We start from the raw sequence: 16,870 nt of genomic DNA, 5'->3' as shown, positions 1-16,870 counted from the left end.
AGGTCAATTAGTACCGTCTGAACTGTGGATTAAAAATATTCCATAACAGGAGGGGAATCGTCGATAAAACAAAATCTAAACAAATAAATCAGGCAGGAGCAAGCCACACAATAAGCCACAATATCACAATAAGCCACAGTGTACATCATTCCCAACGCTTTGAAACAAACCGTACTAGTTTGCCGACTAAAATTGTACTGTAAGAGGTCAATTAGTACCGTCTGAACTGCGGGTTAAAAATATTCCATAACAGGACGGGAATTGTAGATAAAACAAAACTTAAACAAATAAATCAGGCAGGAGCAAGCCACACAATAAGCCAGAATATCACAATAAGCCACAGTGTACATCATTCCCAACGCTTTGAAACAAACTGTACTAGTTTGCCGACTAAAATTGTACTGTAAGAGGTCAATTAGTACCGTCTGAACTGCGGGTTAAAAATATTCCATAACAGGAGGAGAATTGTCGATAAAACAAAACTTAAACAAATAAATCAGGCAAGAGCAAGCCATACAATAAGCCACAATATCACAATAAGCCACAGTGTACATCATTCCCAACGCTTTGAAACAAACTGTACTAGTTTACCGACTAAATTTGTACTGTAAGAGGTCAATTAGTACCGTCTGAACTTCGGGTTCAAAATATTCCATAACAGGAGGGGAATTGTCGATAAAACAAAACATAAACAAATAAATCAGGCACGAGCAAGCCACACAATAAGCCACTATATCACAATAAGCAACAGTGTACATCATTCCCAACGCTTTGAAACAAACCGTACTAGTTTGCCGACTAAAATTGTACTATAAGAGGTCAATTAGTACCGTCTGAACTGCGGGTTAAAAATATTCCATAACAGGAGGAGAATTGTCGATCAAACAAAACTTAAACAAATAAATCCGGCAGGAGCAAGCCATACAATAAGCCACAATATCACAATAAGCCACAGTGTACATCATTCCCAACGCTTTGAAACAAACTGTACTAGTTTGCCAACTAAAATTGTACTGTAAGAGGTCAATTAGTACCGTCTGAACTACGGGTTAAAAATATTCCATAACAGGAGGGGAATTGTCGATAAAACAAAACTTAAACAAATAAATCAGGCAGGAGCAAGCCACAAAATAAGCCACAATATCACAATAAGCCACAGTGTACATCATTCCCAACGCTTTGAAACAAACTGTACTAGTTTGCCGACTAAAATTGTACTGTAAGAGGTCAATTAGTACCGTCTGAACTGTGGATTAAAAATATTCCATAACAGGAGGGGAATCGTTGATAAAACAAAACTTAAACAAATAAATCAGGCGGGAGCAAGCCACACAATAAGCCACAATATCACAATAAGCCACAGTGTACATCATTCCCAACGCTTTGAAACAAACTGTACTAGTTTGCCGACTAAAATTGTACAGTAAGAGGTCAATTAGTACCGTCTGAACTGCGGTTTAAAAATATTCCATAACAGGAGGGGAATTGTCGATAAAACAAAACTTAAACAAATAAATCAGGCGGGAGCAAGCCAAACAATAAGCCACAATATCACAATAAGCCACAGTGTACATCATTCCCAACGCTTTGAAACAAACTGTACTAGTTTGCCGACTAAAATTGTACTGTAAGAGGTCAATTAGTACCGTCTGAACTGCGGGTTAAAAATATTCCATAACAGGAGGAGAATTGTCGATCAAACAAAACTTAAACAAATAAATCAGGCAAGAGCAAGCCACACAATAAGCCACAATATCACAATAAGCCACAGTGTACATCATTCCGAATGAGTACTGAATGTCACTGAATGAGCCATCAGTACTGAATGAGCCTTTGAACTGTGAGGACGCAAATTGGATTTAACTTTGAATTTAATTGGTTTGTAAAAAGTGTATTTGTTAGACAGTGAAGATATTGCGAAACATTGAATTGGCTTGGGATTATACACCTTGGATTACGTCATTTAATTATGACAAAAAACGAAAATAGGCCAAAGTCAATGAATCAAGCTCTGATTGAGTAGTAGTTCAGGTGTCTTTACCGCTTGCCCTGAGGAATGGAATGAAATGCAAATATTTGATTAGTTGTATTTTGCAAACGCTACAGAGTGTTCCTGAAAGTTGGTTGTGATTCCTGAAGTAGCGTCGGTATTCAAACGCTGTTGGAAGTCGTCGGTGCAGAAGATAGGGGTGTTAGCCGTGCCCAAATTAACGGTGGCTTAGCGAACTGCACGTCCGCATCGACGTGGATAAATTATAGGTGCCAAAATAGGTAAGGGAGATTACATATTTTATTTTATTTGCACTTGCCATGGGGCGAAAAAGGAAGATTGCTAAAACTGTCCAAGTAGGATCCCAGTCTGTTGAGAACAGTTTGTTGAATTCGACCGTTTCATCTGAAGGGAATAACGATGTCGCTTCACTGAAGAACCTGGCGGATGATTTTGCTAAGATGCTAACAATACTTACTGAAAATGGTAAAAACTAGACTCTATAAACGATAGTATAAAAATGTTAGAAAATCGTATGGTATCAGTGGAAAATACACAGTCTGAGCTAAAATCAGAAGTTAATACTACGAATTCGCGTGTTACACAGCTTGAATCTGATGTTCTAAACTTAAGAAATCAAATGTCAATTATCGCTAGTGCAACGAAAAAGTATGAAACCGGGAATGCAGATCTGTCTCGTCGGCTTATGGCATCTGAATATCGACATACAGAGACGAATATTATCGTTTGGAATGCTCCCTGCGAAAATACCACCCAAGCCGAAACGTTTTTTGACCAGTTGTGTTTGGAGGGTCTAGGTCTGTCCATGGTCCCGAGGTTTCGAGTTGTTGGTAATGTCCGTAAGGAGCAACCGTATTTTAAAGTTGATGTTGGTTCTCGAGATGCGAAGGTCAGTGTGTTTAAGAACGGAAAGAAATTAAAAGGTAAAGTTATTGGACACCATAAAAATGTATCTGTTAGCGATGATGCACCAATATCAGTTCGCGAAGCTCGAAGGAAGTTGTATGTAAAGAAATCTAGATTAAATGCTATAGGAGCTTCATCATGGGTTTCCAATACAGTTCCACCATATATACAGATCGACCGTGGTGGTGTGGCGGCAAAATTTGGTTACGATGAGCCTATCCCTGAGTTATGTGACCAATAGATGGTTATATCATGAATGGTGAGTTAAGAGTTTGTTAAGATATTTTTTTTTTTTTTTTTTTTTTGTATTTGTGTTTATGGAAAAATATGAAAAGTTGTTCTTTTTTTCTCATTTATTTAGTTTTTGTTAGAATTTAGAATGGGTAAATGGTAGACACAGGTAGAGCATTGTGTTTTCTTCAATTTTAATTTTCTGGAATTCAGTAATGGAAACACTAAGCCTGTATTGTGACAGGCTAGTGTTAGTGTCAATTTTTTCACGTTTTTTGTATTCGTTTGTTTATTTATACTATTTTGTTAATATGTTTCTTATTATTTTTAGGTTATATTGTGTTTTTTATGGAGCTTCGATTACGTTGGAAACGGGACCACCGACCCTCCGAATTATAGTAAGTTATTCAGTTGGTTAGGTTTGGTTGCAACTACCCTCCTTTTCTTTTTTATATATATATATATATATTTATAAAAAATGGTAATTGTTCGTAATGATCGTTTGGATTGGCTTGAGAATAATCCATTGAGTGTTTCGGATTTAGGATTAGGGGTACTTCACAGGGATTTTGATATGGGGGTAGATGATGTTTTTCCGAAGGTTAATTATAAGTGCCCAGTTGATTTACATACTAGACTGGCACCGGATAAACTTGGCATTTTTCATTTGAATTGTCAAGGGTTAAGTAGTACATTGGATTATTTGTCGGAGCTGTGTATGCTATCTGATTTTCATATTCTTGCACTTACTGAAACATGGTTAATGAATAATAATTCTGGACTATTGGATATTTTAAATTATAATATGTATGTTAAGAACCGTACTCACCATCAGCATGGAGGACTTGCCCTGTATATTAGAACTGATTTGAATGTGAAGGTTAGGGATGATTTGTCTGTTAATAAAGAGATGGTTTTTGAGTGTTTTGTTACGGAGGTTGATAAGAATGGTGACCCATTTTTTATTGCTGTTTGTTACCGCCCCCTTCAGCTAGTGTAGATTGTTTTTTAGAATTATTAGAGCAACAAATGGAACTTCTAACTCGTAAGAACATGCCGTGTTTTGTGTGTGGAGATTTTAACATTGATTTGAAATTGTTATCATCTAATTTAAAAGCCCGGAATTTTTTGAATTTAATGTTAGGTTATGGGATGGATCCTGCTGTAAATATTTGTACTAGAGTGACGGATTCATCTTCATCTCTAATTGATATTGTATTTTTGAATGTTCCCCATGATTCGTCGAGTGTTGTGTTAAATGATGTTTCGGATCACTTTGGTTTGGCTATATTAGTTCCGGGTATATTTAAGAATATTAATATTAATTGTGATGCTCGCCCTAAGCCTAAGAAATTAATAGTTGATTCAAATACTATTTCAAGATTTAAGCTTAGGATAGAACAGTTAGACTTTAAATTTTTACAAGAAGAATTAGATTTAAATTTGAAGTTTGAGCTTTGGTATGGTAAGATTAAGGATACGTTTTTGGAATTTTGTGAAGTGTCAGGAATACAGAAGAGAAGGGTGTCTCCGAATAAACCTTGGATTACAAAGAGTTTGTTACAGTCAGTTAATAGAAGGCGTTTTTTATATAAGTTGTCAACAAGGAGCAATGATCCTCATGATAAAGTAATATATAGAGTTTATAATAGTAGGTTAAATGCTGCACTCCGACTGGCTAAGGTAGAATATTATAAGGTTAAATTTAAAAAAGTTGAGGGTAACCCGAGTAAGACTTGGAAATTGATTAAGTCGGTGACTTGCCCTGGTAGCGTCTTGATCCGCCCAGATAATATGTGAATGAATAATAATGTTGCAGATGAGATGTGTAATCACTTCGCTACTATTGGACAGCGTGTGTCATCATCGGTGCCAGTATTTGATCAAGATGGAGATTTTCGTCAGTTCCTACCTGAAGATTGTGATGTGTCTGCGTACCTTAAATCTGTATCTATTGATGAATTATTTGATGTTATAAATAATATGAAAAATGGTGCATCAGGAGGCGATTTTATTTCGTTGAAGGTTTTGTAGTCGATATTACCTGTTATATCTAGTCATTTTTTAGGACTGATAAATAATTGTTTAAAAGCTGGAATATTTCCTGATTGTCTAAAGTGCGCGAATGTTATCCCGATATTTAAAGGAGGGGATAAGAATTGTTTTAGTTATTATAGACAGATTTCTTTACTGCCATTTATTTCTAGAGTGTTTGAAAAGTTGATTCATAGTAGGATGGTAAGTTTTTTCGAAAAAAGACTATTTTTTAGTTCTAGTCAGTTTGGGTTTAGGAGTCATCATTCTACAGAGCATGCAGTTTTGTTTTTAACAACTTTTATTAATGATGCTTTAGACAAGGGTCTGAAGATAGCTTCGATATTTTTGGATATTACTAAAGCATTTGACTCTGTTGATCATGATATACTAGTTCAAAAGCTATATAGTAGTGGTATACGTGGTGATTTTTTAAATGTGATAGTTAGTTTTCTTAGTGGAAGGACTCAGTGTGTCGTGATGGATGGAGTTACATCTAAAATTGAATATATTTCGATTGTAGTACCCCAGGGTTCCGTTTTGGGCCCTTTGTTGTTTTTGGTTTATATTAATGACCTTTGTAGAGCTTCAAGTAATGTGTCTTGTTCTTTAGACCTTGATACTTACGGTACTAAAGGAATTCTACCATGTTTTGCTGATGATGCCCATTTCATCGTAGCTGCTAGAACTGAAAATGAGTTGATGACTATATTGAAACAAGGTATTTCTTCGATTGAAAAGTGGATAAGAGTAAATAAATTGAAACTGAATCATAATAAGTCGAATTTTTTGATTTATGGTAGAATTACTGGACATTATCCATGGATTAATAGTATAGAAGTAGGGCACCATACTATTGTAAGATCTACTAGTACTAGATACCTTGGTGTTATAATTGATGAAAGCCTTAGTTTTAAAGACCATATTGCATCTGTTAACAGCAAATTGTCCCATAATATTGGTATTATGCGTAAACTTAGGTATCTTTTTCCGTGTGAAATTCTGAGAATGTTGTATTTTTCTATGGTTCACCCATATCTCATTTACTGTTGTAAGGTTTGGTCGAAAACATTCGTAACTCACCTCCATCCGCTCTGCGTAACACAGAATATGGCAATTAGAGTTGTTTATGGTAATCAAATTGACCTATCTGTATCGGTGAGGCATCTTTACCGCGAGTATAAAATTCTACCGTTGGCAGGAATATGTGTATTCTATAATGCTCTGTTTATGTTTAAATATTTAGCTTCGGAGTTACCATCATGTTTTTCAGGAATGTTTAGTCTTGCGTCTACTACTCACGATCATTTGACACGATCTTCTCAGTTGGTGCGAAGACCAGCTATGGTCACGTCTAGGTCTAGGTTTTCAATTCGCCATGTTGTTCCGTTAGTTTGGGAGAGTTTGCCAGAGGATTTGAGGAATGTTGGGGGTTTGCAGGATTTTCTTAAGTCGCTAAAGAACCATTGTTTTGATGTGTGTATTTTAAATGGATTATTCCACGCCACTTAAGTTTTGTTTTTGAGGAGGGTTTAGTTTCAGCTGAATATGATTATAATTATTATAATTTTGTTGGGTATTGTTTGGAGGGTCGTTGGTTTTCGGGTCCGGTAAGTTGAGCTCTAATTATTTTTTTGTGTTTTTTTTTTTTGTTATTTTTTTTTTTTTTTTTTTATTTATTAGGTGGGTTTTCTCCCGCACAAGCATTGCTTCAGGGAATCGATGATGTATATATATATATTTTTTTTTTTTTTAAATAAACCCATTGTTACTTCCCAAGGCTTTGAAACAAACTGTACTAGTTTGCCGACTAAAATTGTACAGTAAGAGGTCAATTAGTACCGTCTGAACTGTGGGTTAAAAATATTCCATAACAGGAGGGGAATTGTCGATAAAACAAAACTTAAACAAATAAATCAGGCAGGAGCAAGCCACAAAATAAGCCACAATATCACAATAAGCCACGGTGTACATCGTTCCCAACGCTTTGAAACAAACTTTACTAGTTTGCCAACTAAAATTGTACTGTAAGAGGTCAATTAGTACCGTCTGAACTATGGATTAAAAATATTCCATAACAGGAGGGGAATCGTCGATAAAACAAAACCTAAACAAATAAATCAGGCAGGAGCAAGCCACACAATAAGCCACAATATCACAATAAGCCACAGTGTACATCATTCCCAACGCTTTGAAACAAACTGTACTAGTTTTCCGACTAAAATTGTACAGTAAGAGGTCAATTAGTACCGTCTGAACTGCGGGTTAAAAATATTCCATAACAGGAGGGGAATTGTCGATAAAACAAAACTTAAACAAATAAATCAGGCAGGAGCAAGCCACACAATAAGCCACAATATCACAATAAGCCACAGTGTACATCATTCCCAACGCTTTGAAACAAACTGTACTAGTTTTCCGACTAAATTTGTACAGTAAGAGGTCAATTAGTACCGTCTGAACTACGGGTTAAAAATATTCCATAACAGGAGGTGAATTGTCGATAAAACAGAACTTAAACAAATAAATCAGGCAGGAGCAAGCCACAAAATAAGCCACAATATCACAATAAGCCACAGTGTACATCATTCCCAACGCTTTGAAACAAACCGTACTAGTTTGCCGACTAAAATTGTACTGTAAGAGGTCAATTAGTACCGTCTGAACTACGGGTTAAAAATATTCCATAACAGGAGGGGAATTTTCGACAAAATAAAACTTAAACAAATAAATCAGACAAGAGCAAGTAAAACCAAAACATACATGAAAATTTGTACCAGAACCTCCTAATTGCACCAAAAACGGTAAAATTGTACTGCGTTGGCAACGCTGCCACAGTGTTACTGAATATAAAAAAAGCGAAATAAAAGCTGTATTATAGGTGGCAGGACTACCTTGTATTTGGAATTAGGGACTAGCACCACCAGAGAAGAATGAATCACTTATGGCTCGGTTTAGTAGTAGAACATAAAATCAGGAAACCAAGATTTGGAAACAGGCAGTAAGGAGACTAAAGACATTTTATGCTCAAGTTAAAAAGGTTTTGAGTATAATTCTAAATTAGATTTATAGCCCGAGATATTAGGAATCTAGTTTAGTATTCGACCGAATTGTCTACCAACGAAAACTAGAAATGAAATGCTTAATAGGAAAAAAAGCTGACCTCAGATACTGATTGTCCCTGCCTCAGATGTAATTTAGGAGCGGGGAATGGGGCACACTAGAATGGTTCTAGCTAGAGCCGTTTCTTGAGTTGGTGGTGCCCCAGGGAAAAATTAATTACAGCGCCCCTACTCTTGACTCAAATATAAGCAAAAAAAAAAAACGAATCAAAGTAAGAAATTTTATCAAAGTAGATAAATCCCTAGCTGCGTCACCCCGTCCCCCAGCCACGGCACCCGGGGAAGCTACCCCAGCTGCCCCCTCCTTTGAACGGCTCAAGTTCTAGCATATCCCTCGTTTAAGGAGTAATTTTTCTGAGGGTGAACCTTGAGCTGCAGAGGATCCTGAAAACGACTGTAAAGAAGAAAATCTTTCAGGGTTGAAAATATATTAATGAAGTGGTAAAATAAGGAGAGCAATATAAGTTCTTTGTTTTTTTTTCTGTGATTGTTGTTTTTCTGTTGTGATATGTTGTGATGTTGTAATGTGTACTAGAGAATACTGGATAGTCTGGCCTTATTCGGCTTGTAATAAAATTCATTATAGTTATTATCATGAAATTAACTAGAAAGAAGAAAAGTTTAGGATTTTCTGAGCATAAATTATCCCAGAGGATGGAATAATGGTTCCTCACTTAATTCCAGTTTTATTGCTCTTTTGTCAGTAGAAAAACTCAATAATAATGGGGAAATAGACGTCGCTTTCAAGAAGAACGAGCCAAATTACAAATTTATATATTGTGACAAAATTATCCTAAAATTTAAAACGAAGAAATGGAAAATTTTAATTCATATTTTGTGAGATACAAATATTAAAAAAAAAACTTCCTCTAAAAATGCAAACGGCGATCAGTGCTTCCACTATTTTTTTTTTGGAGGGGGGGGGGGCCCAAATTGGCCCTCAAATATAACTAGTTTCTCTGAAATCTTCTCAAGAATTAGAATTTGTAAACACACGAACATTAACACCAAATAAAAATCGTTAATTTTCATTAACGTTAATTTTCGAGGAGATCTCGGAAGATCCGTTTTTTTCTCGAAAAAATTTTAAGTTTTAACGTCGTTCCTTACTTTCAGTTAAAAAAACTTGTTTTTTTTTTATTTAGTTTTTGAACATTTTTGAATTAATACAGGTTTAGATTTTGGCTCACCGTACATGAATAATTACAAAAAAAATTTCATATTAATTTTACTTTTATTAGGTTAAATGGCTTTCTCAAAACTTGTTTAATTTTATTTACGAACGCTTTTATTAGCAATAAATATATGTAACTTACGAATTAACTTACGTAACGAACTTCTATATTCATATATTCTTAATAAGTATATTAGGGAGTTCGCCCCCTAGTCAATACCTTGCTCTTTAAGCTAAATTTCGAATTTTGTTCTAATTCTTTAAAAATTACCCTTAATCAGAAAGGCCGTTAATTAGAATAAATAGCTTTTATGAAAAGTACTAAATAATCTTTGGCTTAAAGAGCGAGGTATTGACTAGGGGGTGAACCGAATCATATATATGTAATATTTTCTGTTCGTTTTTAAGTTGTTATGTTGCACCTTACTTTCAGTTGAAAAACTTATTTTTTTAAATTTAATTTCTGGTCTTTTTTTAAAGAATTCTGGGAAATCTGGCGCCCCTTCATAGCAATGTCCCTTCCCCAATGAAACTTCCTTCATGGAAAGATCCTCCCACATAACCCCCAGCCCCCTCCTCCCCCCCCACTACCAGAAAAAATCCCCCTGAAAACGTCTTTATACTTCCCAATAACCAATACTATATGTTAACATTGGGTAAAGTTCATAACTTTCAGCCCTCCCCCCGAGGACTTCGGGGAATTAAGTCATCCTAAAAGACATATTTATCATATTTTCGACCATGCTGAACAAAATGTCTATCTCAAAATTTTGATCGGGTGACTTTGGAAAAAAATGAGCGTTGGAGGAGGCCTAGTTGCCCTCCATTTTATTGGGTCACCTAAAAAGGGCACTATAACTTTTAATTTCCGTTCCAATGAGCCCAACCACGATATTCTAGGACCACTGGGTTGATACGATCACCCCTGGAAAAAAAAACAAACAAAACAAACAAATAAACACGCATCTGGCAAAAAATGCCAAATTCCACATTTTTGTAGATAGGAGCTTGAAACGTCTACGGTAGGGTTCTCCGATACGCTGAATCTGATAGTGTGATCAAACAGTTCGTGGTAACGAACTGTAAGTAAGGAGCTACCCGGCTCAATGTTAACCGAACCTATAGAAAACGGATTTTTAATACCAATAGATACATCAAAGGAATTAACTTTAAATGTTGATCTAAACTATATAACTTTCATCAAGTTTAAACATGCACATCACAAGTTAAGCACCTGAGAATATTTTGCTGATTTTCAAAAAAAGGGAAAAGATCCCCTAAAAGTTATAGAACCTTAATGAAAATTAAACCATCATATTCTGCGTATCAAAAAACCCTACTGTAGAGGTTTCAAGCTCCTATCTGCAAAAATGTGGAATTTTCCATTTTTTGCCAGAAGAAAGATCACGGATGCGTGTTTATTTGTTTGTTTGTTTGTTTGTTTTATTTGTTTTTTTGTTTGTTTTTTTTCCCCAGGGGTGATCGTATCGACCCAGTGGTCCTAGAATATCGTGAGAGGGTTCATTGGAACGGAAATTAAAGGTTCTAGTGCCCTTTTTAAGTGACCAAAAAAAATGGAGGGCAACTAGGCCCCCTCCCACTCTCATTTTTTTACCAAAGTCACCCGATCAAAATTTTGAGATAGCCATTTTGTTCAGCATGGTCGAAAATATGATAAAAATGTCTTTTAGGATGACTTGATCCCCCAAAGTCCCCAGGGGAGGGCTGAAAGTTATGAACTTTACTCAATGTTAACATATAGTATTGGTTATTGGGAAGTATACAGACTTTTTCAGCGGAGATTTTTTCTGGTAGGTGGGGGACGGAGAGGGTCGGGGGCTATATGGAAGGATCTTTCCATGAAGGAAGTTTTCATGGGGGAAGGGAAATTGCCATGAAGGGGGCGCCGGACTTGCCTGCAGTATTTATTGGGTCTTGGGACGTATTCAACCAGTTTCAAGAAGTATTTTTTCTCGAGGGGGGGGGGGGGGGGCGTGGAGGGGGGTAATCTGTAGAAAATTTCCAGGGAGGATTTTTATTTGGGGTAAGGGCCATTTATATTACTGGGGCGCCGGATTTCCAACCATTATTTAAGAAACGATCAGAATTTAAATAAAAAAAAACAAGTTTTTTCAACTGAAATGTAAGAAGGAATATTAGAACTTAAAACGAAGAGAAATTATAGCGTATGTGAGGGGGTTATCCCCCAATTCAATACCTCGCTCTTTACGCTACAGTTTTTTTTAAGTGCTTTCAAAAGATCTATCTATTCTAATTAAACGGCCTTTGTGATTCAGGGGTTTGTGAATTAAAATTTTTTTAATTTTTAACGTAAACAGCGTGGTATTGACTAAGGGGAGAACCCCTTCATATAAGTAATAACATATACGTAATAAAAAAAAAACAATAAAAAAACAAGCGATACGGCTCAATAGTAATCGAAACTTTTAAAAACGAAATTTTGATGTCAATAAATGTATCAAAAGAATGTGTTTATAATGCTGATCCTAAATATATAAATTTTATTAAGTTTAGTATTACTCATCAAAGGCTACGAGCCTGAGAAAATTTACTCGATTTTTTAAAGAGGGGGGAAACATCCCCTAAAAGTGAAAGAATTTTAATAAAAATCACACCGTCAGATTCAGCGTATCAGAAAACCGTATTACATTGGTTTCAAGCTCATATCTGCAAAAATTTGCAACTTTGTATTTTTTGCCAGAAGAAAAATATACGAATATAGAAGTTAGTTACGTAAGTTAATTTGTTAAGACATCCATTTAGCAAAAGAAAAGTAAAATTTTTATGCAAATAAAAGCTGCATTAACTAAAAAACGATCAGAAATTAAATAAAAAAAACAAGTTTTTTAAACTGAAAGTAAGGAGCGACATTAAAACTTAAAACGAACAGAAATTATTCCGTATATGAAAGGGCTGTCCCCTCCTCAACGCCTCGCTCTTTACGCTAAAGTTTGACTCTGTCTCACAACTTTATTTTTTAAAACAATAAAAAACTTTAGCGTAAAGAGCGAGGCGTTGAGGAGGGGACAGCCCCTTTCATATACGGAATAATTTCTGTTCGTTTTAAGTTTTAATGTCGCTCCTTACTTTCAGTTTAAAAAATTTGTTTTTTTTATTTAATTTTCATTAAGGTTCTATGACTTTTAGGGGGTCTTTCCCCCCTTTTTTCGAACATCAGCCAAATTTTCTCAGGCGCGTAACTTTTGATGGTAGGACTAAACTCGATGAAAGTTATATATTTGAAATCAGCATTAAAATTTGATTCTTTTGATGTATCTGTTGGTATCAAAATCCCGTTTTCTAGAGTTTCGGTTACCATTGAGCCGGGTCACTCCTTACTTACAGTTCGTTACCACGAACTGTTTGATATAGTTATGTATGTTTATATAGTGCCCCTCGAACATATTTTGGTGGTTTTGGAGGCTTAAATCAGAGAAATTTTCAATATCCATAACACTATAACGATAAGAAATGTAGACAGACATAAGGCAACGAAACATTCAGCTACGTTCGCAAGGGGGGAGGAAAACCTTCAAGCCCGTCGGTCCCCTGAAACCTCAGGACTTTCAAAGGACGATTTTTACAAGGTTAGTTTAATTCACCTTGTCTTGCTTTTTTTTCGAAGTTGCCCCCCCCCAAAACAAAAAAACAGAGTAGACTCCTTTTTATTACCAGCTATATGTTTATGTTATATGTTATATTATATCATATGTTTATGTTATATGTTATATTATATCATATGTTTATGTTATATGTTATATTATATCATATGTTTATGTTATATGTTATATTATATCATATGTTTATGTTATATATTATATTATATCATATGTTTATGTTATATGTTATATTATATCATATGTTTATGTTATATGTTATATTATATCATATGTTTATGTTATATGTTATATTATATCATATGTTTATGTTATATGTTATATTATATCATATGTTTATGTTATATGTTATATTATATCATATGTTTATGTTATATGTTATATTATATCATATGTTTATGTAGATAAATACAGCAAATTTTGATTTTTTTGGGGCTAAAAATAAGAGAAGCTTTCATCATCCATAACACTTTATTGGTAAGAAAAGTTGATATAAGGTACATTCAGGTACGTTCAGAAACATACATTCAGATACGTTCACAATTCCATATAATTCACATAGGTCTTTCAAATCTAATCCCTGCTAAGGCATCTGTAAAGATTATCAACTATTAATCATAATGACCGACACCAATGCCACTAAAACTCTCATTACCTTATTGGAGCGAATCTATAAGTATACAGTGTCCCTCGAACATATTTTGGTGGTTTATCAGGGCTGAAATCCGAGAAGCTTTCAATATCCATAAGGCTGTACACCTCCTTTTCTCCTATTAAAATTCGATATGCTAAAGATATAAGCCAAGGGTTATGCTGATAATCACTTAGGGCAGCAAACCACATTTGCCAATCCAGTCGGGGTTGCAGATATGCTGTAAAAAAATGATGTTAATCACTTGGGAGGGGAAAAAAATTTTTATACCTTATATTTATATACATTATATACTGATTTTTTTTTTTATAACAATCCACACAGGACAAGTAATGCACAACGAGCCCAAGTGCTCGCTCTTTAGCATATGGTACTAAAGTGGCAATTCTTATTATATACCTGTCTTCCTATTATAGCCTGTTTACGTACAGGCATCTTATTATAATAAGATGCATCTCATTAAGTACATGTTATACCTTATTATATATCTGTCATTTTATTATATAATCTTATTATATACCTGTTAAAGTTTCCAGAATCGAAACACATTCTGGAAACTTTTCCATTCTGGAACACATTTACGCAGGTGGTTATTCCTCTGAGGAGCCCTAATGGGAGGTAATCACTTGGAATTACCTCCCATCATATATGTCGCTAGATTTAAGGTGCTTTTGCTTGTAATTTTACAACGGCTTACATGTATTAGTGACGATTTTGAATGGATTAGGACATTTCGATTTTGTTGACGGTTTGGTTATACTGTTTTGTCCTAGGTAATTGGATAGATAAGTAAGGTCAAGAGCTCGTTCAAATGCTCGTTTATCTCAATTTCTGGATTAGGAAGACAGTACTTTTCTTCTTTTTTTCTTTTCTCTAACTACCTCTATCCTACCTCTCGTAATTACCATCATAACTACATCTTTTATCATAACTACCTCTATCTAACTACCTCTAGTAATTACCTCTATCGCATTATTATAAAAGGCTAAGTTATAGAATCGGTAAATTGATACTTTTTTATAATAATATTCAGCTAGAAAGTGAATGCGTCACTTGATGCCTTTTTTATGCTCTTTCTAAATGTAATTATAACATATGGGATGAATTCCATTTTCAGTCCTTAATATGGCCCCAAAAGTCATACTTTACTTATTCGTGTAAATTTAAAGATTTTTAATGTGTCAGATTTTTCATTAAAAATTAGCTTAATTTGCGATTTCGATTGTTCATATCTAAGCAAAACTCGAAAATATACTACAGGAAGGGATATTTCTCAGGTTTCAAATGATTCTGTTTTAAGTGGTACGTATATTGAACTTTTATATAGGCTGTAATCGAAAAAAATTAAAGCGGTTTGCTTCCAATTTGCTACCACCAAGCCCCAAATCTCGCAAATTAAGAGCTTGTCATTCAATTTATTGGAGCTGCCAAAGTTTTCATATTTGAAACATATAAAAATTGTTCACGGTTAAACATTAACGGAAATGTAGAAGTTTTCATATTTGACACATATAAAAATTGTTCACGGTTTAACAGTAACGGAAATGTGGTATTACCCTAGGAAATTTCTTATAGTGGCCTACTTTGATAAGTTGCTCAAAGAATGTGGGCTTTGATTACGTCAATTTATTATAGTTTTTAGATTAAGATGCAAAGTTAAAAATTTATTTAATGACTAACTATATACAAATTTATATATATAAATATATATATTTGTTTGTTTGTATATATATATATATATATATATATATATATATATATATATATATATATATATATATATATATATATATATATATATATATATATATATATATATATATATATATATATATATATATATATATATATATATATATATATATATATATATATATATATATATATATATATATATATATATATATATATATATATATATATATATATATATATATATATATATAGACTAATTATATATTAATGTTTGTAGATAAGATAAGATATTTATTCCAAAAAGATCACTATCACAAGCCCACAAAGGGCCGAATTTCGGATTTCGGAGTCGACAATATAAATGGTTGCACTAAAACTAGCCAAAATGCAAAAAACAACAACGAAATAGAAAAATCATAATGAACAATCATTTAACAGTCAATAATTAAAACTATAAAGTCAATTGAAAAGTTAAAAAGATAAAAACTGGTCAAACTACACAAATACGAATCAGAAAAAGAATTAGAACGGACATAAAAAAAGGAAGGGGGGAATAAGCGAATATACACAAAAAAAGAGCGAGACATAAATGCATATAAATTAAAAGGGACACTAAGAAAGTGTCAATAATTCAACGGCAGTAAGTCAATAAAAGAGTTAAAAAATAAAAACTGGTCCAGAAGGGGGTGGAGGAGGGGACAAAAATAAATACCCCCCCCTCCCAAAAAAAAGAACAAAAAATAAAATATGTAAAAATTAAAGGGGGAACTGAAAAAAAGGGGGACAAGCAAATGAGTGCAAGAACCTGGGCAGCACCATCAGCTAGTAAACAAAAAAGAGGGGGAAAAAGAAACTATTTGGATACATTTTAATCATTTTTTTCTGTAATAAAGGGGACAAAAGTTCTTTCGTATCTGGAAGTAACGCAGCGAATGGGGGACAAAACACGGATGGGCTCAGAAACAGTTCGAGGCGGCCTTAATCTAGATAGGGAGTGACGTTTGGGGAAAATACTTTCTGTACTAGGGTTTGTTATGGCTTTTTTTGCAAAATGGAAGCACAAGTTATTTCTTCGTGTCTCGAGGCTCTGTGGTCTTAAAATATTTAAAAAATGCAAATATGGTATCATGGCTTCTTTAAAAATAATTCTTAGACCTCTCTTTTGGACATTTTCAATTTTTTGTGTTGCTTCATTTGAGAAGCCAGGGTGCCACACAGGACGAGCATACTCTAATATGGGACGCAAAAAAAAAATGTATACTTGTAGTAAATGTGATTGGGGGCAACTGAATTTATTTAAAAGTTTAAGAAGGGAAAACGAGGAGTTTGCTTGTCGTAGGATATTATTTATATGGGCATCCCATTTCAAATTGGAAGAAATTGTAACACCAAGGAGTTAAGAGATGT

At 34.2% G+C, this 16,870-nt stretch overlaps 1 protein-coding gene across 2 annotated transcripts in view; it reads right to left on the bottom strand.

Moving 5' to 3' along the window:
* The window catches only part of LOC148939828 (lipase maturation factor 2-like), a 174,613-nt gene that overhangs the window by 15,576 nt on the left and 142,167 nt on the right, over positions 1-16,870 (bottom strand). For both annotated transcript variants that reach the window (XM_089106280.1, XM_089106279.1), the window contains one exon: positions 13,772-13,988. In XM_089106280.1, the coding sequence (XP_088962406.1) occupies positions 13,772-13,988 (217 nt within the window). The remainder of the gene's footprint in view (positions 1-13,771; positions 13,989-16,870) is intronic.

The sequence above is a fragment of the Artemia sp. Qi Xiang Cuo genome, chromosome 20 (assembly GCF_049724085.1).
Source record: "Artemia sp. Qi Xiang Cuo chromosome 20, ASM4972408v1, whole genome shotgun sequence".
In the NCBI taxonomy this organism is placed as follows: Eukaryota; Metazoa; Arthropoda; class Branchiopoda; order Anostraca; family Artemiidae; genus Artemia; species Artemia sp. Qi Xiang Cuo.
This window is presented reverse-complemented; position numbering and strand designations above follow the sequence as displayed.